This window comes from Podarcis raffonei, chromosome 12 (assembly GCF_027172205.1).
Source record: "Podarcis raffonei isolate rPodRaf1 chromosome 12, rPodRaf1.pri, whole genome shotgun sequence".
In the NCBI taxonomy this organism is placed as follows: domain Eukaryota; kingdom Metazoa; phylum Chordata; class Lepidosauria; order Squamata; family Lacertidae; genus Podarcis; species Podarcis raffonei.
In genome coordinates this window covers 54960481-54981641 of record NC_070613.1, presented here as the reverse complement: position 1 = coordinate 54981641, position 21161 = coordinate 54960481, and the positions used below count along the sequence as shown (strand labels likewise).

Genomic DNA, 21161 nt, shown 5'->3' with positions numbered 1-21161 from the left:
CAGGCACATCCCAAAAAATGTTTAAAATTGAATCCCATTGTTGGATCAAAACCAACCTCCATCTAATGAACTCATTTCGAACAGAAGTCAGTTAAATATAAGACAAATGATGGCCTTAAGGGTTTGCTTTTAGCAGGTGATATTCAGAGGTAAATGGAGGCTTTGGGCTAGCCAACATTCATTCACAGAATTAGCCTTCATAAAGTTTTAGGGTGTTCTTAAAGCCATCACCACAGGATGGCAGAAAATTTCATAGATCAATTGCACATTGCCCTAACACTTTCTTTAAATCTTTTATGCATGGAAAATTTAGGTGAGGTAGCTTATTGCTGAAGAATCACTTTGAGTAAAAAAGAATAAAAAGGTAAAGGTACCCCTGCCCGTACGGGCCAGTCTTGACAGACTCTAGGGTTGTGCGCTCATCTCACTCTAGAGGCCGGGAGCCAGCGCTGTCCACAGACACTTCCGGGTCACGTGGCCAGCGTGACAAGCTGCATCTGGCGAGCCAGCGCAGCACATGGAAACGCCGTTTATCTTCCCGCTAGTAAGCGGTCCCTATTTATCTACTTGCACCCGGGGGTGCTTTCGAACTGCTAGGTGGGCAGGCGCTGGGACCGAGCAACGGGAGCACACCCCGCCGCGGGGATTCGAACCGCCGACCTGACGATTGGCAAGTCCTAGGCGCTGAGGTTTTATCCACAGCGCCACCCGCGTCCCAGTATGCTTAATATACTCTAGTGTGATCTTTTGGTTAATAAAGCCTGTTATGTTATTTACATAGAAAGCCATCTTTAAACAACCACATACTTGCAATGAGAAGTAGTCTCTCAGCTTCTGCTTCTTCTTGTGAACCCTTCCCATGTTCCTCATCAATACAACAGTTTAGAGCTTGGCTGGCTTGATGTATTACTGTTTGTTGCAGATTGATTTCATTATTCAGCTCCTAAACATGTAGTCAGATAAGTAGACTTAGTAAAACCTCAGACCATTATTTTGTCACATTTTCTTCAGTTTCTTTGAAAACAAATCCACCCTGAAGTTTCTCATCAGCAATTTAGGCTGGTGCAGATAGCTCTGCTCACGTTATCCAGTTACAGGATTGGACTGCAGGATTATACACTCCCTCCTTATGAGTAAATTCTCTCAACCATGGACAATCAGTCATAGTTAATTCTAACCTGGCATTCAAAAACTATGCTGAAATCCAAACTGCTAGTGGCCCCAGGTAACTTCATTTTTACTCCTGAAGTATGTATGTTGGCAGTTTATAATCCTTGTAGGAAAAATCAAATAGATAGAATGAATAATAAGTTTTCTAGGATTGGAAAGCAGCATTCTAAGCACCTGTAATTTGCGTTTGATGTTAATTTGATCAGACGTTCCATTCCTTTTCTCCTCAAGCCTGGAAGAAACATCTTCTTTACGAACGATCACTTGCTTTATTGAAGGACGATCTATTTCTTTAAATCGCTGTGATCGATAGGCATCGATACTTCAAAAGGAAAGTTCAGTTTTAGAAAGATACAGAGTAAAGTATTTGACCAAATAATGTTAAGAAAGTGCAGCGGCAAGAAAGGGTTTACAATAGACATTGACTCATCCTGACCAAATTGAGATAGAGGCACAACCAGCTTATAGGACCGTCCTTGGGAAGATTATAGCAATGTGGATTTCTTCAAAGACACAATGATGACTAGGTCAATGTTTCAGGAAGTGCCAAAGTGCTGCCCTTCTATATTTCCCATGAGGCCATTTTCCAAAAAGAAATTTAGATTAGCCTTAAATCAAGCGTGGGGAATATCAGGCCCGGGGGTTCTCTATCTGGTTCCCAAGACTCTCCATAAGCCACAAGTACAATGCTGGCTCTTTCATCTCCCACCACTGACATCTGAATCCACCCTTCTGAATAAGGTTTCCCAGAAGTGTATGTAGCCCTCAGGCTGAAAAAGGTTCCCCACACTTGGCTTAGCTGTTTTAGTCCTCTCTCTGCATTGTACTAAAATTTAAGAGGCCAAATAGAACGCTTAGCCAAGTGGTTACCTATACAGATTACGCTCCTCTGACAAGGACCCAATGCTGCTTCCAGATTCAGTTCTGCAGACAGATGTTCTTTGAAACTTGTTGGACTTTGGACTATCATCACTTGCATTGCTCCCCTCATCAACCAATTTACATGGGGATGCAAAAACCTGGAAGAGACATAGATCTTTGGTCATTCTATGTGTAATTAAAATTCAAAGAAATACGCTATAATGTTGAGAATTGGATTTTAATATCAAACTGAGAATTACAAGTTTGAAGGTGTGTTTTCCTCATTTTCTAGAATTTGAGTCTATGACAACCTGGACATATACATTAAATTAAGCATCTGTTCTTACCTCTGGACTTGCAACAGCAACAGACTCTGTTAAAGGTGTTAGGAGGGACATCGAGGAAATATTCAGCGGCTCCTGTTCATCCTCACAATCAGCTTCCAAGGTCATACTCATCTCTTTTTTAAGTTTCTCTATGTCAGGCCCATCCTCTTGAAGGACTTCATCAAAGATGTCACTTATCACCTGTGAACTATTCATTTCGTCATTCGCTTCAGTCTCGGGCTCTTTGTCTGGAAAGTAAAACACACAAAGTCAACATAAGGGCCAAAAGCCTGGGTAAAGAGGAAAGGTTCAGCCAGGTTCCTACATATAAATGTGGCACCAGGCATGCCTCCCTGGGGAGCAGGGTGGCGAGGCACCATTGTTCTTGTATCACCATCCTCCAGACCAAAGGGCCTCAGATGACAACTGCGGGGTCCAGGTCAGTTCATGTGGAGAGAGACAGTCCTTGGGGAATACCTAAGCTACACAAGCCTTTACAGGTCAAGCAGGCATTTTTAATTGAGCCTCAAATAGCAACCAGTGCAGTTGTTCCAGAATTGGCATTATATATTCAGACTAGGTCAACAATTTGACTGTCAAATTCTGCACCAGCGGAACTTTCCAAAGCATCTTTAGAGATTGTCCCACATGTAACATATTGCAGTAATCGAATCTAGAGCTTGCCAGAGTATACACAACAGAAGTTAGGCTGTACCCGTCCAAATAAAAGGCACAGCTGGTCCTCTAAGCTGATGGACAGTACTCCATGCCATCGACGACACTTTACCCTCAAGCAATAGTAATAGCTAAAGGTGGAATGTAACTCCATCCAGACCAGGCCAAATCCCATCTGTTTGTTCAAGAGAACAACCCATTAACTGTGTCTCTGTCTTGTCTGGATTAAGTTTCAGTGTACTGGCTTTCATCCAGGTCATTACTGAGGCAAGAGGTTAAGCTAGCCCATACATTGCCACACCTGCAAATGTAAAGGAGCAGAGCTGTGTGTCATCAGCATATTGTTGACAATGCACTCCAAAATTATGGAGGACCCCTATTGACACTGAATGCTGACAGTCTTTTCTCCCTAACTTTCCGTCTTTGATAAGATAATGTTAGTGCCTTTCTTCACATAAATACTAAAAACAGGTCCAGTGACTCAAGTTTTGTTTTTATTTGCCCTCCCCCATGAAGGGTGTGATATAAACTTATAGAATCATAGAACTGTAGAGATATTAGGGACCCCAAGGATCATCTAGTCCAACCCTCTGCAATGCAGGAATCGCAGCTCAAGAATTCAGAACAGATGTTCATCCAACCTCTGCCTAAAAACCTCCAAGGAAGGTCCACCACCTCATGGGAGTCTGTTCCACAACCAAACAGCGCTTACTGTCAGAACTGTATTCCTGATGTTTAGTCAGAATCTCCTTTCTTATAACTTGAATCCATTGGTTTGAGTCTACCCTTCAGGGAAGGAGAAAACAAGCTTGCTCTATCTTGCATAAGACAGCCCTTAAATCTATATCTCAGTCTCTTTTCCAGGCCACACATATCCAACTCCCTCAACTGTTCCTCATAAGGCTTGGTTTCCAGACCCTTGATCATCCTTGTCCCCCTTCTCTGCACACCTTCCAGCTCAAACTCATTCTTAAATTGCAGTACCCAGAACAGGATACAGAACTCCAGGTGTGGTCTGACCAAGGCAGTTTTCCAGATATGCATTGTCACCAGGTAATATTTTCCAGTCACTATCAAGGAACCTAGCTGCCACCAGTCGTTTAGGGCTAAGCCAGACAACCTTTGAAGCACAAAGCCTAGCTTAACCAGACCAATTTAGTACAAAGAATTAGGAAATACAAACCTTTCTGTTCCTCAGGAAGTTGCTCAAGGTTTGAATTGGAAAGTGTTTTTACAGGGGTCTGTGGTGAAACGATTTTCAACGGACTGAGCTCTTCTGGCTTTTCATGTTCTGAAGCGCCTGTAAATTTCAAGGAATAAGTTACTGAAGTAGAGCAAGCAGTTATTAAATAAAGTTCATAAGTAATCTACGTTAGGCCATTTTACAATGGACTTGTACTAGGCTAGACTTTGAGACACGCAGCGTCTACTTGCTGATGAGAAATCTCGCTCCTCAGGCAGCAATATGTAGTAGTCCTATTAATCTCACATTTCTATCTAAATTTCTAAGTGGCACGCCTTACGATTCTTAGTAATTCGTATAAATAATGGAGATAATAGACAATATAGTGAACACACACATCCTTCCTAACCTGCCCATATGTCATTTTCATACTGAATTTGGAAAGTTCCAAGTCCCAGGGATTGAAATCACAATTATCCAATCACCCAGGCCAGGCGTTATTTTCTACCCAGGGAGAGGATGGATGGGGGCAAATTTATGTCTCACACGGCATTTACAGAAGTAGTGGAAAGGTTGCAGCTGTCCAGGTAATGCTGAACAATGACTCCTGTAATCTGACAGAGGCAAATGGAGTCCAGCAACATATAGAGTGCCATACGCTCCCCACCGGCCGTAAGGGAAGTTATTGGCACTTTGAAACATAAATTAGGCTTTTATCAAACAATTTACTAGTCATGTTTTAGACTTATTCTTTCACGTTTAGATAATTTTACCATGGAGCAGTTTTATCATAGAGCATTCTTACCAGAAGTTATGCCTTCTACGGCTATCTCTACAGTCTTTTCTTCGGCTACCTGTGAGTTGTCATCAGAATTGGGAAGGTGCTTTGAGTTAACCTGAACCAAACTCTCCTAGAAAAGTAAGATAATTCAGGCCTTTAAGTCAAGTCATCAGGGTATATTCGACTGGTGTCCAATTAGTTTAGTTGTATTCAATATTACCCGTTATTATCTTCAATATTTGGGGGAATTTTTACTGTATTTTTTTAATCTTTGGATGAATAGTGATTTAGAAAGAAATTTAATAATAAATAACCTAAAGCAGTCTTACAGATTCCCTTACAACAAGTTCCAATATGTTACCGATTTTGTTTCTAGGCGTTTTTTCTTGGAGTTCTCTTTTCTTTCAGCGCTCCACAAGTTGCCCCTGTCAAAGCGGCCTCTGATGCATGCAAGTTCTTTTTCACGTTCCTGAAAACATTCAAGACAAAAGTGGATGCAGTCTCAGCTTATGCACTACATCTCCAACAGATGTCTAATATTCAAGTCTAATCATTCCATGTTCTTACAGACAAGTAGAAACTCATACCTGTTTGAGCTGCTGTGCTAAACTAGCAGTAGAGGATACTTCATTCTGTCTGAAGAGTCTTTCTTGGATTGTCTTTGTATTTGGAGTGATAATGGGAGTCCTGTGTCCTCCAGTGATAACAGGACTTTGTGTACTACGCTCCTGGCAATGCTCTCCAAAACGTTCCAGAAAATGCTTAATCCCTGATCCTCCTAGAACAATGGATTTTGTTTCATTAATGAGTTAGGTTCTTCATTATTTAGAAGTAACACTGAAGTGCAGCATTATTCTTTTCTTCTTCATACACATAGTTATACAACTATACTAGATTCCATATCTGAACATGTTCTGATGAGAATTGGGGCAGTTAAGAAGAAGTACTTCCCAAAAGGCTATAATTATACACATAAGCATCATTCTACAGCGGTATCCAACTAAGTTGCACTCATAACCCCATTGAAATTAATGGTCTGAAGTTAATCATGTCCATTATTTTTAATGGGTGCACTCTGAGTGGGACTAGGGTTGTCTACAGGCCTTTCTATCCATCCCAAAAACGTTTAATACAAAAGACCCTAATTTTGCAACTGAGGTAAGGTACACAAATTCTCAATCTAGGTCTCTGGAATGCCTAACAGATGAGCTTTCCAAAGCGTTAACAGAAGTGCTTTCAAGCTGTCACCCATGGTTCAACAAGAGTTAGTTTCATCCAATTTAGATCAGAAGGTCAGACATCCATAACCAAGTGAGAAAGCAGATTTATTGTAGGAAATACTAAGCTGCTTAACATTTAAAAAACTTTTATCATCTGGAAATGCACAAAATTTTCTTAAAAGCTGCAGCCCAATATCAAATACCACCATGCAGAATCTAGACACTCTTTTATCTTGGAAGAAACCTAATTGCACAGGCTGATGTAACTGTGTGAAACTAGTTTTGAATAATGCTCAGATAATTATTCTTCGTCTCCAATAAAAAAATGGAACCTTTTAAATAAATCTTAATTCTTATGACAAAGAGGTCTTCCAGCACAGTAAAATAAAAGAATTTAAGCGATCCCCAATCAAAAGGCATTACCCCAAAGTATGTTCAAATTAACACACCAGGAATTGCTTCTAAATAAACATGCACTGGATCAGAATAGGTGGAGGTAGAGAAATTAAGGGGTCTGACACAGTAGCATGGAGGCTACATGGTACCAATACATTTGAGCAGATTTCAACAAGTCATCTCTTAAGTTGCCATCAATTCATGTGTAGAACTACACGAAACTTTACTCACTACCAATTAATATATATGCAGATGGAGGATCTGGTTATTTAAAGCTCATTTTTGCAGTTCTTTAATACAACTTATAAATTGTGAAATTACAAAAAACATTAATATATATTTTTTCTCATGACTTAGCTAAAACTTTGCACACAGTATATTCCAGGTATGCTTAAACCGTTCAAATTTCACTCCGACATGGCCATATCACTTACATCAGCTAATTGCAGAAATCATTTTCTATACAAAATTCTGGTTAAAATCTCTACAGCATATGCTGCTTTAAATAATGGTGCAACCCTTCACCTGGTGTGGCTGGTTTATCCTTAGAATCAAATTGTACATGTGTTTCCTTGAGTCGCTCCTCTTTGGCAGAAAGTGGCTGAGATAATGCAGATTTCAATGGTGGTTTAAGGTTGGCCTTTTCCTGCAGCAGTCGTTTTGGTACCTCAGTCTCCTTAGAGTGGTTGCTAGTTGTTCCTGATGATTTTGCTATGGAATTATTAGTTCCCTGAAAGGGGATTAGAGAGAACAGTTAGTTGTCACTCTCAGCTCAGAAAGACAGCAAAGATTATTATCCACCTAATTTTTTAATGTTGCCAATGGATTTCCCAGATGCAGCACTAGCAATTGTGGAGTTGCTGCTCTAAATTATTCTACTAGGATAGCTAAACAAATGCCTCCATCTCCTCCACTGCTGTTTTCACTAACACAGCTAAAACAGCCATTTGCAACAGGGATCAGAACTTTACATCGTCTCTGTAATATCTTTATGTGCATCCCTTAATACTTGCCATTTACAAGAGGATCTCAATAAGTCACTACCTGCTGAAGTATGCTTAGATATGATTTTATAATTGACACTAGACTTTTCAGCCTAGTTTATCTTTTAAACATGTTACAATTGTTCACCAATTCCCCAAAGCCTGACTCAGATTAGGATTTTGCTACATTCTGATGTCTGTTAAGGATTGCACTCTAAAAACTCGTATTTCCTTTCCTGAAACTGCCACTTCTATAGCACCATCTTAAATATGCTAACTCCTAAAGTAAACTGTTTTCAATGGGGCCAATTCTCTAGGAAGGGATGCAAGGCTACATCTTCATATTGTCAGCCTCTCCACTGTATGATAGAAATAAACATCAGATTAAATATGATCACTTACCAATATCTCAGAGTTTGCCGACTTATTCACAGATGGCTCAACAGCCCTTTGCAAACAGGATGCAGCATCCTGCTTCACACTGTCGCTATTGATTCTAGCAGATGCTCCACTAGTAGTGGACAATTTGGATAAACAAGTCGTACCAGGCTGTTCTTGTGTATTGTTTTGCCTTGCAGATGGATGACTTAGGTCATTTTCCCAGGAGCCAATTGTAGCAGCAAGGTTAGCTAAACGGCCTCTTCGACCTATTGGGGTATCAGTTGTAAGGGGAAGTTGTTTGGGTGGGGAAATGACGCATTTGTTTGATTCAATAGGAGAAATACAAGAACTTTCAGACACATCTGAAAATTAAGAATACAGAGAAGCAGAGTTATGAAACTATATGACACGTGACTATTAAAGCAATTCTTACTAAAAAAAAATACCAAATAAGATAAAAAATGTTATGAAGCAAACCAGATTGCCCAACTACTACTAAACATTTCTATAGCCATCACCTGTGGAATATTACAAGAACCCACAGGGGAGAAAGGCTACTTTGTTCTTCTTGCCCTCCCAACAAGTGAGACAAAGATGTTGGGAACCATGAGAGAACTCACACTTCATATTTGACCTATGTACCAGAGGATCCCATGAAAGTGAATACAATAGACATAGTGCAGGTTTGTGTAACAACCAAGGATTAACCTGTGCTAAAAGTATGGGATAAACTTTCACAGTTGTCTGCATCAAGTAAGAATCGCCTTGAGGTGATCAGACAATTTTTTTATGAGTTGGGAATGACAGCTCCTTTTCCTTTCAAGTCACTGATTCATGGTATGTGACTAGTATAGCTACTTATGGGCAGGCAAGCCAAACTAGCTTGAGCCAGAAAACAACTTCTTCCCCCACCCAAGGAAAACATTTTACACATATGAAATTTAGATGTATGGATGCCTGCAATTAGGTATCTCTTTTTAAACACCACAATGGCATGAAGACATACTGAACTTTCCCTTGCTTATGTCTTTGCAGATTTTTTTAAGCTATACATATCATGCACAATAGAGACATACCGTTGTCCCAGCAGCGTCGTTGTTCAGCCAGCTTTTGCATGCGTGTTTTAACTGAAGCAACAGGAGTTTGCTCAGATTTCGCACCCTGCTCTTCAATCTCAGTGGACGGGGCAATAATCTGAGGAGGAGCCATTTCAGAAGCAGCATGGTCCATTGAAGAAGAGTTAATTGGATACCTATTCTCTGAATTAGAAAGTGGAACATCCACATTGTCCGAACAACGTCTTTTGGATGGTGATGGCTTTGTACTCGCCTTTGCTGTAGCTGTTTTGGGGGAGAAAGCGGATCAGGTGGGTTGGCTTTTAGGCTAAAGCTACAATGGCAGTAAATACAACAGTCAGTTAAGAAGAAATTTAAAATTATCAGACAAGAAAACAAGTTCACCCTCCTTTTATTCCCCTCCTTAGACAATTTCCAGTTATTACTGTGTCCTCCTCCTTTACCTTGCTTTAAAAATGATTTAATGAGTCAAATTGTCTGAGCACTGCTTAGAAATTCTGAATACTGTATTAAGTAATATATAAATACTATGATACAAATGAAATAAACATGTGACAGTTTTGTTTATAAAATGCCTGATATAGTTCAGCATTAATCTACATGGTATTTGTTACACTTTAGTTCCAGAATGCAGCCCCATAATTAACTAAAATGCACTTTGATATTACTTCATAATGTTTATCATTACTAGACATCAATGTCATTTAGCTACTAAGTGAGAAACAAGACAACTGAGCAAGTAACTTTACAAGTTTGCCCACACAAAACCCTGTACACTGAGTATAATCACACACGATCTCATGCAAGTGAAAAATACCTTCTTCGCTAGGCTGAAGCGGTTGGTTACCAGCTTCTGACAAAGGTTCTCTGCTCCTTTTTGTTTGTGTTGTAGGCCGCACTCCTGCTGTGGGCCGCCCAGCCATCTTCTTCTGCAAATTTTCCCTCCTTGCACGGGTTCGCTCTAGAAGTTTCTAAATATTACACAAAGATAATTATGGGTAAGTTGATAATGGGACTGCACTGCTTTCAGGTTGTTAATACAATCAGTTCCTTGATGAAAGTGGGATGTCAACAAGTTGCATGTTAATTTCTGCAGCTTCCTACAAACAAAAGCTATGTTTTTTTGTCCAAGGAGGAGATAGGCAGTCTCAGTGCATAAACCAACTGGAATGTCTTAGTTGTGTTCACTAGCAGGACAGAGACTACAGAACGTTTTGGAGAGGAGAACCTGCAATAAAGTAATGTCTAGTGCTTGCCACAAATGTTCCAACTACACAAGAGATATAAAAATGTTTGTCTGAACTTGAATTGCAAGTCATAAGGAGTGCAACTAGCTGGAACTGTGACACCTAGTTTTTTGAGTGACACCGTTGCAGGTGGCTCTTATTCACAAAAAAATCTGTGTGGATGGACGAAGGCAAATCACATGCTCTTAAACCAAGCTTATTATTTTAAGTTGTATATCATTTTAGAATACAGTGGTACCTCGGGATGCGAACGGGATCCGTTCCAGAGCCCCGCTCACATCCTGAATAGAACGTAAGACGTGACTGCGTGAGTTGCTGCTTCCACGCACGCGTGTGACGTCATTTTGACCGTCTGGACATGCACAAGTGGCGAAACCCGGAAATAACGTGCTCCGTTACTTCCGGGTCGCCGCGGAGCGCAACCCGAAAATACTTATCCTGAAGCATATTTATCCCGAGGTATTACTGTATTATTGTTTTTAATGAGCGTGTCCTGCACGTTATCCAAAATTTGGTAGAAGATTGGATCAGAAAGATTTAAATACAGAACAAGTACAACCAGCAGGGGGAAGTATTTGCAAAATGAAGGAATTTTCCAGTTCAGGAAAGCAAGACAAAAAACCCTTGCTTGTAGGCAAGGGTTTTTTCTCAAATTACTAGGAATGTAAAAATAGTGGCTCTAACTATTTAATGCTGGTCTACTTGCATGTTCAAGACTATCCAGATGTGAGATTAAATAGCAAATATGTAGCAATTCAATAGCTAAACAATAGCAATTTAAAGCTGGGAAGCCTGCCAGTCACATTCCATTTGGTTCCATCAGCCTATTACTTCCAAGTATTTTAGTCATTATACATCAAATGTCATTTATTAGGAATTTTCAGCTCTATAAAACTGGCCCGGAACTGCAGAGCTGAAGCAAAGGGACACTCTGGCCTCTGCCACCAACTAGGGGACTAGTGTCCCAGGAAGAACATCACAGCAAGGAGAAAACCAACCTGGCCCACCCACCAACCAATTAAGAAGCATCTGCTTTCCTGCAAGAAAAGACACTCAGTTCCAACTGCCGGTTCCCCTGGGACTGCAGAGCTGGAGGGAAGCATGATCTGGACCTATCCATCAGCTAAGAGCTGCTACAGTATGCATTTTGGGGGACGGGAGGGTTTGTATTAATGTAAGCTGTTGCTTGTAAGCCGTTTTGAAGATTGTTTGATTGAAATACGTGGTATAAATCTTTAGAACAAAATTGCAGCTTTCTAGACCTTCAGCAACCCTATCCTCAGGAAAGTTGTCAATACAATTCAATTATCAATCAGAATCACTTGAAACCTACATAAATAAAAGTAGCACTCAAAAATGCTCTTTTCTTTATTTCCTCAGAAGTCCCAGAAGCTAGGTGCAGTTATTGAAAGAGCCCCCATTTTCCTATTTGGGGTATACTGAGTGCATTAATATGTGCCCCTGGCTGACTAATAATGATAACAAAACACAGGAGGTCTCTGTGGCTTGTGGAGCCCAACTGCTGGTATCTGAATATCCAAATTCAGCAGGCTAGAACCCGTGGCATTATTTGGTGTAAGTGACTAGCCACTTCATGTAGAAGTAGGCCAACATGTTGAGTGTAGCACCACTGGCGGAGGAACGGGGGGAGCACCACACCCCTGGCACCATCGGGGAGTGGGGTACCTTCACGGCCACCCCCACGCCCCCCAACACCCCGGGCGCCACACCCCCGCAGGCAGCATGCCATGCCCCATTTGCTCTCCTTCCTCGGTGCCAGAGCATGCAGCTTCACCACTGCGTAGAAGTGAAGACAGATTATGATGCAGAAATGCTCCCTTTTTGCTTCCCTTCCATTCAAAGTTTGTCCATGGTGATACGTGCAAGGGCACAACTTTCTCCAACTCTTTTCTATCACCAGCACCTCCACCCCTGAACACACTCATCCTGTTGCTGAATTGGGACACAGGGCAGAAGAGAAGCGGCATAAAGGATATATCTTTGCATGTACCCATACTGATTCTCAGCTAATCTGGAGAACTGTAGAGATATGCAATAACATAGGAGCCTGCTGGATCAGGCCAAAGGCCCATCTTGTCCAGCATCCTGTTCTCGCAGTGCGAGACGCCTGTGTGAAACTTGCAAGCAGGATTCAAATAAAAGAACACTCTCCCCTCCTGTAGTTTCCAGCAACTGGTATTCCGAAGCATTACTGCCTCCAGCTGTAGAGAATAGCCATCATGGGAACTATCCACAAATGTGCATTATTAACAAACTCTAAATGAGACCTATAAACAAGTGGAATGCATCAACTGTACTATATATTCAAGCATGAATTAAAGTCACAGTGTGCAGACTGCTTTACAATCCTTACCAAATCCATATGAAAAAAGGCCATTACGGTGGTACCTCGGGTTAAGTACTTAATTCGTTCTGGAGGTCCGTTCTTAACCTGAAACTGTTCTTAACCTGAAGCACCACTTTAGCTAATGGGGCCTCCTGCTGCTGCTGCGCCGCCAGAGCCCGATTTCTGTACTTATCCTGAAGCAAAGTTCTTAACCTGAAGCACTATTTCTGGGTTAGCGGAGTGTGTAACCTGAAGCGTATGTAACCCGAGATACCACTGTATTGCCATATTTCAAGGAGGAACATATATTATGAGTTACTGGGCATCCGGAGCAGAGCTTGAAAAAATTCAAGGTCAAAAGCTTTCATTTGAAAACTGCTGACACTGCAATATTAAGAGTTAAATACAATATGCAAACCAAGCGATGAGAATTCAGGTCCAAGTAGAGAGAAGCAATACTGGACTTCAGTGTAGATTATGATGATGCCCAAGGCAAAGGAAGCAAGAAGAATATGAAACCCAACTATTATCAATTCAAAAATTAAAAATGCACTTTTCTATCTTCTAATGCAGTAGTCCCATCTCCGTAAGCTAGTTCTTGAATTTGACTTTAATAGTTTACTGCTAATTAAAAACAATATTTAGTTCTTATTCCAAAATGTGTTCAAGAATGTAGAGCTTACAAATGTGTAAAGTGTTCTGCTTTACTTCTCTACATTAATAAAAAAGTGTAAAGAAAGACATGGTGCATGCAGAAATCAAGATACTTTTTCCATGTGTTTGGAGTTGTTTTCCTTCACATCAGAGAACTCCACAGGGAAAAGCATAAGGTTTCCTTGAGGCAATAAGTTTTAATAAAAGCTTGCCTGTCAAAGCAATCTGCCTTTTCCATTGTACTGGAAGGAGGACTTTTGGCAGAAGACTGGCATGGTTATTAAAAAAAAAGATGAAGTTGTAAAACTAGTGAAATATCCTTTTCAAGTTCCAGATGCTTTAAAGATTAGCACAGCATCCAATACTGCAAACGATTTTAAATCAACAATTCAAATCAGGTTTGATTGCTCTGAACTCAAAAAGAAGTACAACTGCATCTCTAAGAAGGGTGTGGATCAGCTGGAAGATTTCCAGCACATAGCACACTGAAGTTGTTTAATAAACAGAACTTGAAAACGGGATCTCTTCAGAACTAGTCTCATCAAGTCCTTCACTTCCAATTAAGGAGAAAAACTGAATGTTTGAATGCAGCATCAGAAGCAAGAAGATAACCGTCGATTCTGACACACCCCTCATTGTGTAAGCTGAAAGACCGCTAAAATATAATTTAAATTCAGTTAGCACCGAGCTGCCGAGGGCACCTTGAGAGTGTTCCACATATTTACTCAGAGTTAAGTTGTGCTGTGTTCTGTTGGCCTTACTTTCAGAACGACTGCAGCTTTGAAGTAGTAAAGAACACAAGGAATTTGTGCAAGTTTCAAAGGTTTTGACATTTTAGAGATCTGTCAATCCTATGCACAACTTTCTTGAAGTAAATCCCACAAAGCTCCATGGGACTTGTTTTAGAGTAAACACAGTATTGCACTGTAAAGATCCATTTCAAATTAAAGACAACATAATGCATCAGTACCTTCCTTTCTGTTTAAGAGCTTGTGGACAAAGACAGTCTTACCTTTAAGTATTTATTCAGCACTTAGTATACTTTGGGCACTTCTAAGTGGTAAAGAGTAATTTTCATGCTCTGCATGCAGACACTAATATCATTTCATTCCACATTTGAATGTGACACGTTTAAAGGTCAACAGGTTTTTTTTAATATATCACCATAAAAATACAGAAATGTATTTTTACATGACACCTAGTAGATTACTGTTTTTTAAAAAATAAGCATTAAAAAATAGGCAGTGCTGTGCTTTATTATATAGTTCCAGAATCTCATCGACTTCCCAAATGTTTAAGTTACTTTTAGAAGCATTTAAGTGAACTCTTGGAATAATTCAGGAAAAAGTGAGTGCCATCGTTTGCTTCTGTATTCCTGCAGTCATTCTGACCAGCGCAAAAGAACAGCTATTTGGAAATGCCACACCCATCAGTCTCATTTCCCTCCTCTGAGTCACGACAAGAGAAAAGAGGCAGTTTGGAAAGAATGAAAGTGGAAAATCAACGTGCTTGGAGTTAGCTATTTGAATTATGTTGCTTTGCCCTTTTCCTTTGCTGGCTTTTGTATTAGGACCCGGAGCAAAGAATACGGTCAGGGATTCAAACAAACAAACCAAGAGCTCCAGGTCCCCAGGAGTAAGCAGATCCTCAAACACCCTAAGCCAGATCACTGACTAAGCGCCAGTTTCTGCGGGGTCGACTTTCAGCTTTACAACTGGGATTCGTTTCAAAAGCATTGCTTTGTCTTTAACCGAGGGAGACATAGATCGTGTCCCAAAAGCCCCCCGCGCCCCAAGCCAGGAAGAACGGCAAAAGGCACACAGATTTGGCATTAAAACAAATAAAACGTTCCGGGGGCGGAGAGGTCTAACGAAGGGGCGGAGAGAGAAACCCAACTGAGCGCAAGGGGGGTTGCAAGCCCAGAAAGGCAGCCTCGTTGGCTAGGTTTACTCAGAGGTGCTGCCACGACTCCAATGCTATTACTCTCGAGTAGGGACGCAGCCCGAGGAAGGGCCGCCAGGACGAAGTCCACTTACATTCATTATTATTTACTACATTTGTTACTCGCTGTATACATTATATATAAAAAAAATTTCCCTTCCAGCAGCACCTTAAAGACCAACTAAGTTAGTTCTTGGTATGAGCTTTCGTGTGCATGCACACGAAAGCTCATACCAAGAACTAACTTAGTTGGTCTTTAAGGTGCTACTGGAAGGAAAAATTTTTTTTTGTTTTGGCTATGGCAGACCAACACGGCTACCTATCTGTAACTATACATTATATGTTATTATAATTTCTATACCACCCTTCAGGATCAAATCCGCTTTCCAACATTTAATTTGGTTTATTAAATCAGCCAATCACTTGATGATGATGATGGACTGACTTTTTATTCCGCCCTCCATCCGAGGATCGCAGGACAACCCGAAGCGACTTAAAGGCAACCCCCCCCCCCAAAAAAAACCCCACCTGGGCCCAATTAAAGCCAAGCGTGAGGGAGAGGAATGCCTTGCCCGCCTCCTGCCCTCTTCTCCCAGGCAAAGCTGAGGCGCCCAGAGAGAGGGGACGAAGCGCCCCGCTTCCTTCCCGCCCCCCCCGGACCTCCCTCAGCGGGCGCCGCTCACCTCAGTGAAGGGGTCCATCTCCGCCACCGAACTCCCTCGCCGCGTCTGGCTCCCGAAACGGCCTCTCCCTTTTGAGCCTCCGCGGCGGCAAACCGCCGTCCAATTTTGAATTTCAGCGCCTGCCACAGCCGGGTCGCGCACCGCGCATGCGCCGGCTCCGCCCTGCCCGAACTACGCCTAAGGTTAAAACTCTCAAGGGACGGTGGGCGGAGTGGGAGGGGCACTTCCCCGAGAACGCATGCGCATTTCCGCCTCCCCGCTATCCCGAATGAAACAGCGCGCGCCGCCTGAAGGGAGCGGGTGGGTGAAGAGGATGACGGACGGGAGCGTTAGCCATTCAGGCGAGGCTGTTTTTACGACTTCGTTGCAGGCCTGGCGCTGTTGGACTCCAACTCCCATCAGCCCCAGTGAGCGTGGCCAATGGTCAGGGGTGATGGGAGCCATAGTTCAAAAGGCCTTGAAAGCTTCGCAAGTCTAGGTTTAGAAACTGACATTTAAGGTGGTTGTTTTTCTAAGGAAGCGCGTTTCCCTCCAAGACGGAGAGGCACAGTCCAAGCCTAAACCTGCTTACCTGCGACTAAATCCCACATTATTTAAATTTGTCTACCGCCCTGCGCCTACAGCCCTCAGGACGGTTCACAACATAAAATCATATGACACACTAATGTCTCACAACAAATGAAACTGATCTGTAGAAAACACAACTTGAAAAAAGACAAGGCACGTGTTTTTGTAAACTAATAAATCTTTAATAAAAAAATTTTTGGGGAAAACCCACCACATGAAATAACAATATAAAAACACAAGATAAGTCATCAAAATAAAAAGAACCCCATAATTCTCCCTGCCACATTTTAAAAGAGCATTGCATGTCAATCAGTGAAAGGCCTGTTTAAAAGAGGGCTATTTTTGCCTGTTGGGAACTCTAGCTCTGTGAGAGGAAATCGTCGCCACCTAACGACTTTCAGCACCCTTAATAGACTGCAGTTCCCGGGATCCTTTGGGTGCAAATGGGGTGGGTGGTGCTTGAGGAAACCACAGTCCAAATTATGGCCTTCAAGAGAGATTGCAACTGCAGAAACCTCCATGGTTTCTCTGACAGTGCAACCCTGTTCTTGAAGCCATTAGAGAAATCTGAATATAGGACAAAGAAAGAAAAAGAAAAAAGAAAGGAGAGAAAAATGCCAGGGTCAATCAACCTTATGAAAATACATTAAACAGTTGCTTATCATCACAGATTCCTAAGGTAAGCGGTAAAGATTCCTGCCTCCCATCTCTTGCATTATTTTTAAAAAATGAACAATGTCCATCATTTTCTGTTTTTTCTTCAGGTACAAAAATATAACACAAGCACAAGAAAAGGAATGTATTCTGCTAGGAATAGCTAGCTGTGCGACCAGGTATTATGTTGAATGTTACTCAGCTGTTTCCCTTGGAAATAATGTTTTGCCCAAAACCCGACATCGACGTCAAACACCAGCAAATTGCCCCCTGCAAGGTTTGGCCGTAGAAACCCTGACTTTCACAGTAGGCGATAAAATGAGCCCTCGGTGCCCTAACCCGTGGGGTCACTGCGGTCCTTTTAAAGAGGTCTGAACGAGGCTTACTTCTGCTGAACTCCATAGCCATTTTACAAAGATCTCTGTACAGTCGTACCTTGGAAGTCAAACAGAATCCGTTCCAGAAGTCCTTTCGGCTTTCAAAATGTTCAAAAACCAAATTGTAGCTTCAGATTGGCTGCAGGAAGCTGCTGTAGCCAATCGGAAGCTGCAAAAGCCCTGTCAGACATTCGGCTTCCAAAATAACGTTCGAAAACTGGAACAGTCACTTCCGGGTTTCGATCGTTCGGGAGCCAAAACATTCGAGAACTAGGCTGTTTGAAAACCAAGGTACAGTTGTATTGACTCTCTATTGATTTACCATTCATTAGATAAAAGGCTAGTGCTGCGGGAGGCAAAAAACTACTTGCTGAGGTATAAAATTTTGCTTTCCATTCTTTGTCATTCATCAAAATATATTTTGCTGACTTTACTTGGCATGCATTCATGGTTCAACCAGAAACAATATAGTGCCATTTCCAAGACAGCATTGCACATCTGTTTTCCTCCCCTTTAATCAAATTATGATGATTTATATATCTAAATTTGCATTCATAGAGCTTTGCCAGTGTAGGTCACACAGATTAATCATGGGAATGTGCCTTTCAGTTCTATAACGGTCTACTCTCACAATCAGTTCAGTGTCTGAATGGCTCCACTTGACCTTGGCTCTCCAATGCAGTGGAGTCATTCAGGGATATGAAGCTGCCAGAAAGCATTCTTTATATAATCTTGGGGATGGTGGAGGTGGGAGGCATCAATGCAATCACTTGATCAGGAGTGCATACATTTTGGAAGAGGTCATGTTTCATGTTGTGCATATTAACATGTTCCACAAGGAAGAAACATAAGAAGAGCAGCTATGTGCAAACAATGCTGACAATTGTTTCTGTGAAGCGACAGGAGCAAGGTCTCCCCTCTTCCCGCTACTGGGGCATCTCCCTGCAAATAAAATAACAGAACAAGAGCTGGGGGAGAGCAGTGTGCACTTGATTGTCTGCTTCATGACGGACATTTCCTCACATCCCATTCAAGTCAGAGTAGTGGGGGGAAATCAGCAAGGCTGGATTTCAAGCTGTCAGTTTCGTGCGCACACTCACACAAGCATATAGAAAGTGGGAAAGAGATTTTTTTTTAAGTGTTCTTGAACGCAGCACTTTTTGGAGAGGGATAAACCTATTTATTATTTATTTAGAATGCCTGTGTGCTATTTTATAACCCTAAGAGGTTCTCAAAATGTCTTGAAAAAGATTCCAAATAGACATGGTCTATTAATTCTTTGGAGACACGGGTGGCGCTGTGGGTTAAACCACAGAGCCTAGGATTTGCCGATCAGAAGGTTGGCGGTTTGAATCCCTACTACAGGGCGAGCTCCCGTTGCTCGGTCCCTGCTCCTGCCAACCTAGCAGTTCAAAAGCACGTCAAAGTGCAAGTAGATAAATAGGGACCGCTCCGGCGGGAAGGTAAACGGCGTTTCCGTGTGCTGCTCTGGTTCGCCAGAAGCGGCTTAGTCATGTTCGCACATGACCTAGAAGCTGTCTGCAGACAAACGCCGGCTCCCTCGGCCTATAGAGCGAGATGAGCACGCAACCCCAGAGTCGGTCACGACTGGACCTAATGGTCAGGGGTCCCTTTACCTTTACTATTAATTCTTTACACACACTTTTTAATGGGCTATGTGAACACTGATATGTGAACATGAGCCATTCGCTCCCACTAAAAAAACAGGTGTGTTATTATTTTAATGCTTAAATAAAGTTCCATAAACTATCAAAGGCATGGGAAAGTGTTGATCATTGCGGGAGTGCCTCCACAGATGGAAAGACAATCACCTCAATGTATATATGCAGTATGCACATGTCTCTTTCGGAAGTGATGGTCATACTGTACTTAGTTTGCAGAGTTCTGCTTGAAGCTCTAAGAAGCTTGCAAAGGCATTCTGATCGAAGAGACTATCAGGACAGAAATAATTAATGTGTTTACAATGGGCAAGGATAGCTCTACAATGTTGCTTTCAAGTCTGAGAAAAGCTATCAGCTGCACATAGTCTAGGTTTACATAAAAGCCTTGTGACGTGGCTCTATTCTCCCAGCAACCAGGGTGAGCAAAATGCAAGTCATGATATATTGTAAGTCACATGACACAGTCTCTCTGGCATTTAGAGAATCCTCGCTTTCAAAGTGTATCCAGCTTTCAAAGAGGAAGGTCTGAAAATTTGTGAGTGTATGTATAAACTACCCTACTATACAAAGGTAATGCAGTATTTCCATTCATACTTCTGCCGACCTTTGTTTCTTCCTCCATTCACCACTGGTGTGTGTCCCCTGGGAAATTGTTCAAGAGTTAACGCTGCTCTAAAGTTGAAATATGTTCCTCTTTCCTGACCCATAACCTTACGAATGTACATTTTGAGCTGACTTTTTATGTACTGTGCTATTTGGTGATATGTTAGTGGGTTCCTTTCCTTGCAGATACACCAAAAAAAGTGTACGAATTTTGCAGAGTGTAACACACTTAATAATAAAAAAATATGAAATAAGTACATCATAACATGATTCTTCATTATACAGTGGTACCTCGGGTTAAGTACTTAATTCGTTCCGGAGGTCTGTTCTTAACCTGAAACTGTTCTCAACCTGAAGCACCACTTTAGCTAATGGGGCATCCTGTGGCCGCTGCGCCGCCGGAGCCCGATTTCTGTTCTCATCCTGAAGCAAAGTTCTTAGCCCGAGGTACTATTTCTGGGTTAGCGGAGTCTGTAACCTAAAGCGTATGTAACCTGAAGTGTATGTAACCCGAGGTACCACTGTACTCAAAACCATTAGTGCAATATCTTTACACCAGAAGGCATTGAAACAATATCCTTTTTCATATTTTAAAATAAGTAACCATAGCTGAACTGAAGCCAAAATGATAAAATTGAAAGGATGAACATTTATTATTATTTTAATCAATTCAGATATAAATATCCTTTAGGAACATGGAAGGTAAACTCCATCTTTGTTTCACCTGTCTCTAAATTTTTCATATTTGTACACATATACATAAAGAAATCTGTAAACAATCACTGTAGTAATTATGCACTAATGATAGCATAACATAACAGTTGTATGAAAACTTAAGTTGGCATAGCTTTGACCATTAATATATAGTGGCGAAAGCTATCCTTTTCAACTTTTGCATGTTCTTCTTCTACAAAAGGTACTGAGCCCCTGTAAGAGAGCAGGGAAAGTGGCAATTACCGTATATCAGAAGTTTGTATTGTGTGTCACTGCAAAAGGCAGGAGAGAAAAGATATTGCAATCCTTCTCTTTACTTACATTCTTCAACAGCCTTTTTAAATACAATGGTATACATCTCAAACTTTAAATATAGCCTGGGTTTTCGTTGACCAGTTTTAGAATTCCCGAATACAGGATAGAATTCAAAGACATGCTTGGCTAATTTCTTCTGTGTTAGTTTGTTTCTCTTAGAATCTATTTGCCAAACACATTCCAGTGTTTTCAGTAGTGTTGGTTTAGTAAGGCCATTTGGCAGTTTTTTAAAAAAAGGAGAATTATTGTGACTCAAGTGATAGGATGTGGTAGGATGAAGTCACAATATGACATCATAGAAGCTTCAACGCAGTGTTCTAGAAAA

General features: G+C 41.4%; 1 protein-coding gene and 1 long non-coding RNA gene across 2 annotated transcripts in view; both read right to left on the bottom strand.

Moving 5' to 3' along the window:
- ANLN (anillin, actin binding protein) overlaps positions 1 to 16068 on the bottom strand; it is a 30894-nt gene extending 14826 nt beyond the window's left edge. Inside the window, exons 1-13 of the mRNA XM_053409969.1 lie at positions 15925 to 16068; positions 9870 to 10023; positions 9053 to 9316; positions 7998 to 8338; positions 7138 to 7342; positions 5584 to 5774; positions 5358 to 5465; positions 5021 to 5126; positions 4216 to 4332; positions 2379 to 2605; positions 2041 to 2189; positions 1345 to 1492; positions 808 to 943 (exon numbers count right to left, since the gene is read on the bottom strand). Of these exons, the coding sequence (XP_053265944.1) occupies positions 808 to 943; positions 1345 to 1492; positions 2041 to 2189; positions 2379 to 2605; positions 4216 to 4332; positions 5021 to 5126; positions 5358 to 5465; positions 5584 to 5774; positions 7138 to 7342; positions 7998 to 8338; positions 9053 to 9316; positions 9870 to 10023; positions 15925 to 15942 (2164 nt within the window). The 5' untranslated portion in view covers positions 15943 to 16068. The remainder of the gene's footprint in view (positions 1 to 807; positions 944 to 1344; positions 1493 to 2040; positions 2190 to 2378; positions 2606 to 4215; positions 4333 to 5020; positions 5127 to 5357; positions 5466 to 5583; positions 5775 to 7137; positions 7343 to 7997; positions 8339 to 9052; positions 9317 to 9869; positions 10024 to 15924) is intronic.
- Positions 16069 to 20436: 4368 nt separating this feature from the next.
- LOC128424120 (uncharacterized) lies at positions 20437 to 21120 on the bottom strand. The gene is made up of 2 exons (XR_008332926.1): positions 20843 to 21120; positions 20437 to 20734 (listed from the first exon to the last, which is right to left on the bottom strand). It is a non-coding gene; the product is annotated as an uncharacterized LOC128424120 (long non-coding RNA).
- Positions 21121 to 21161: the final 41 nt, after the last annotated feature.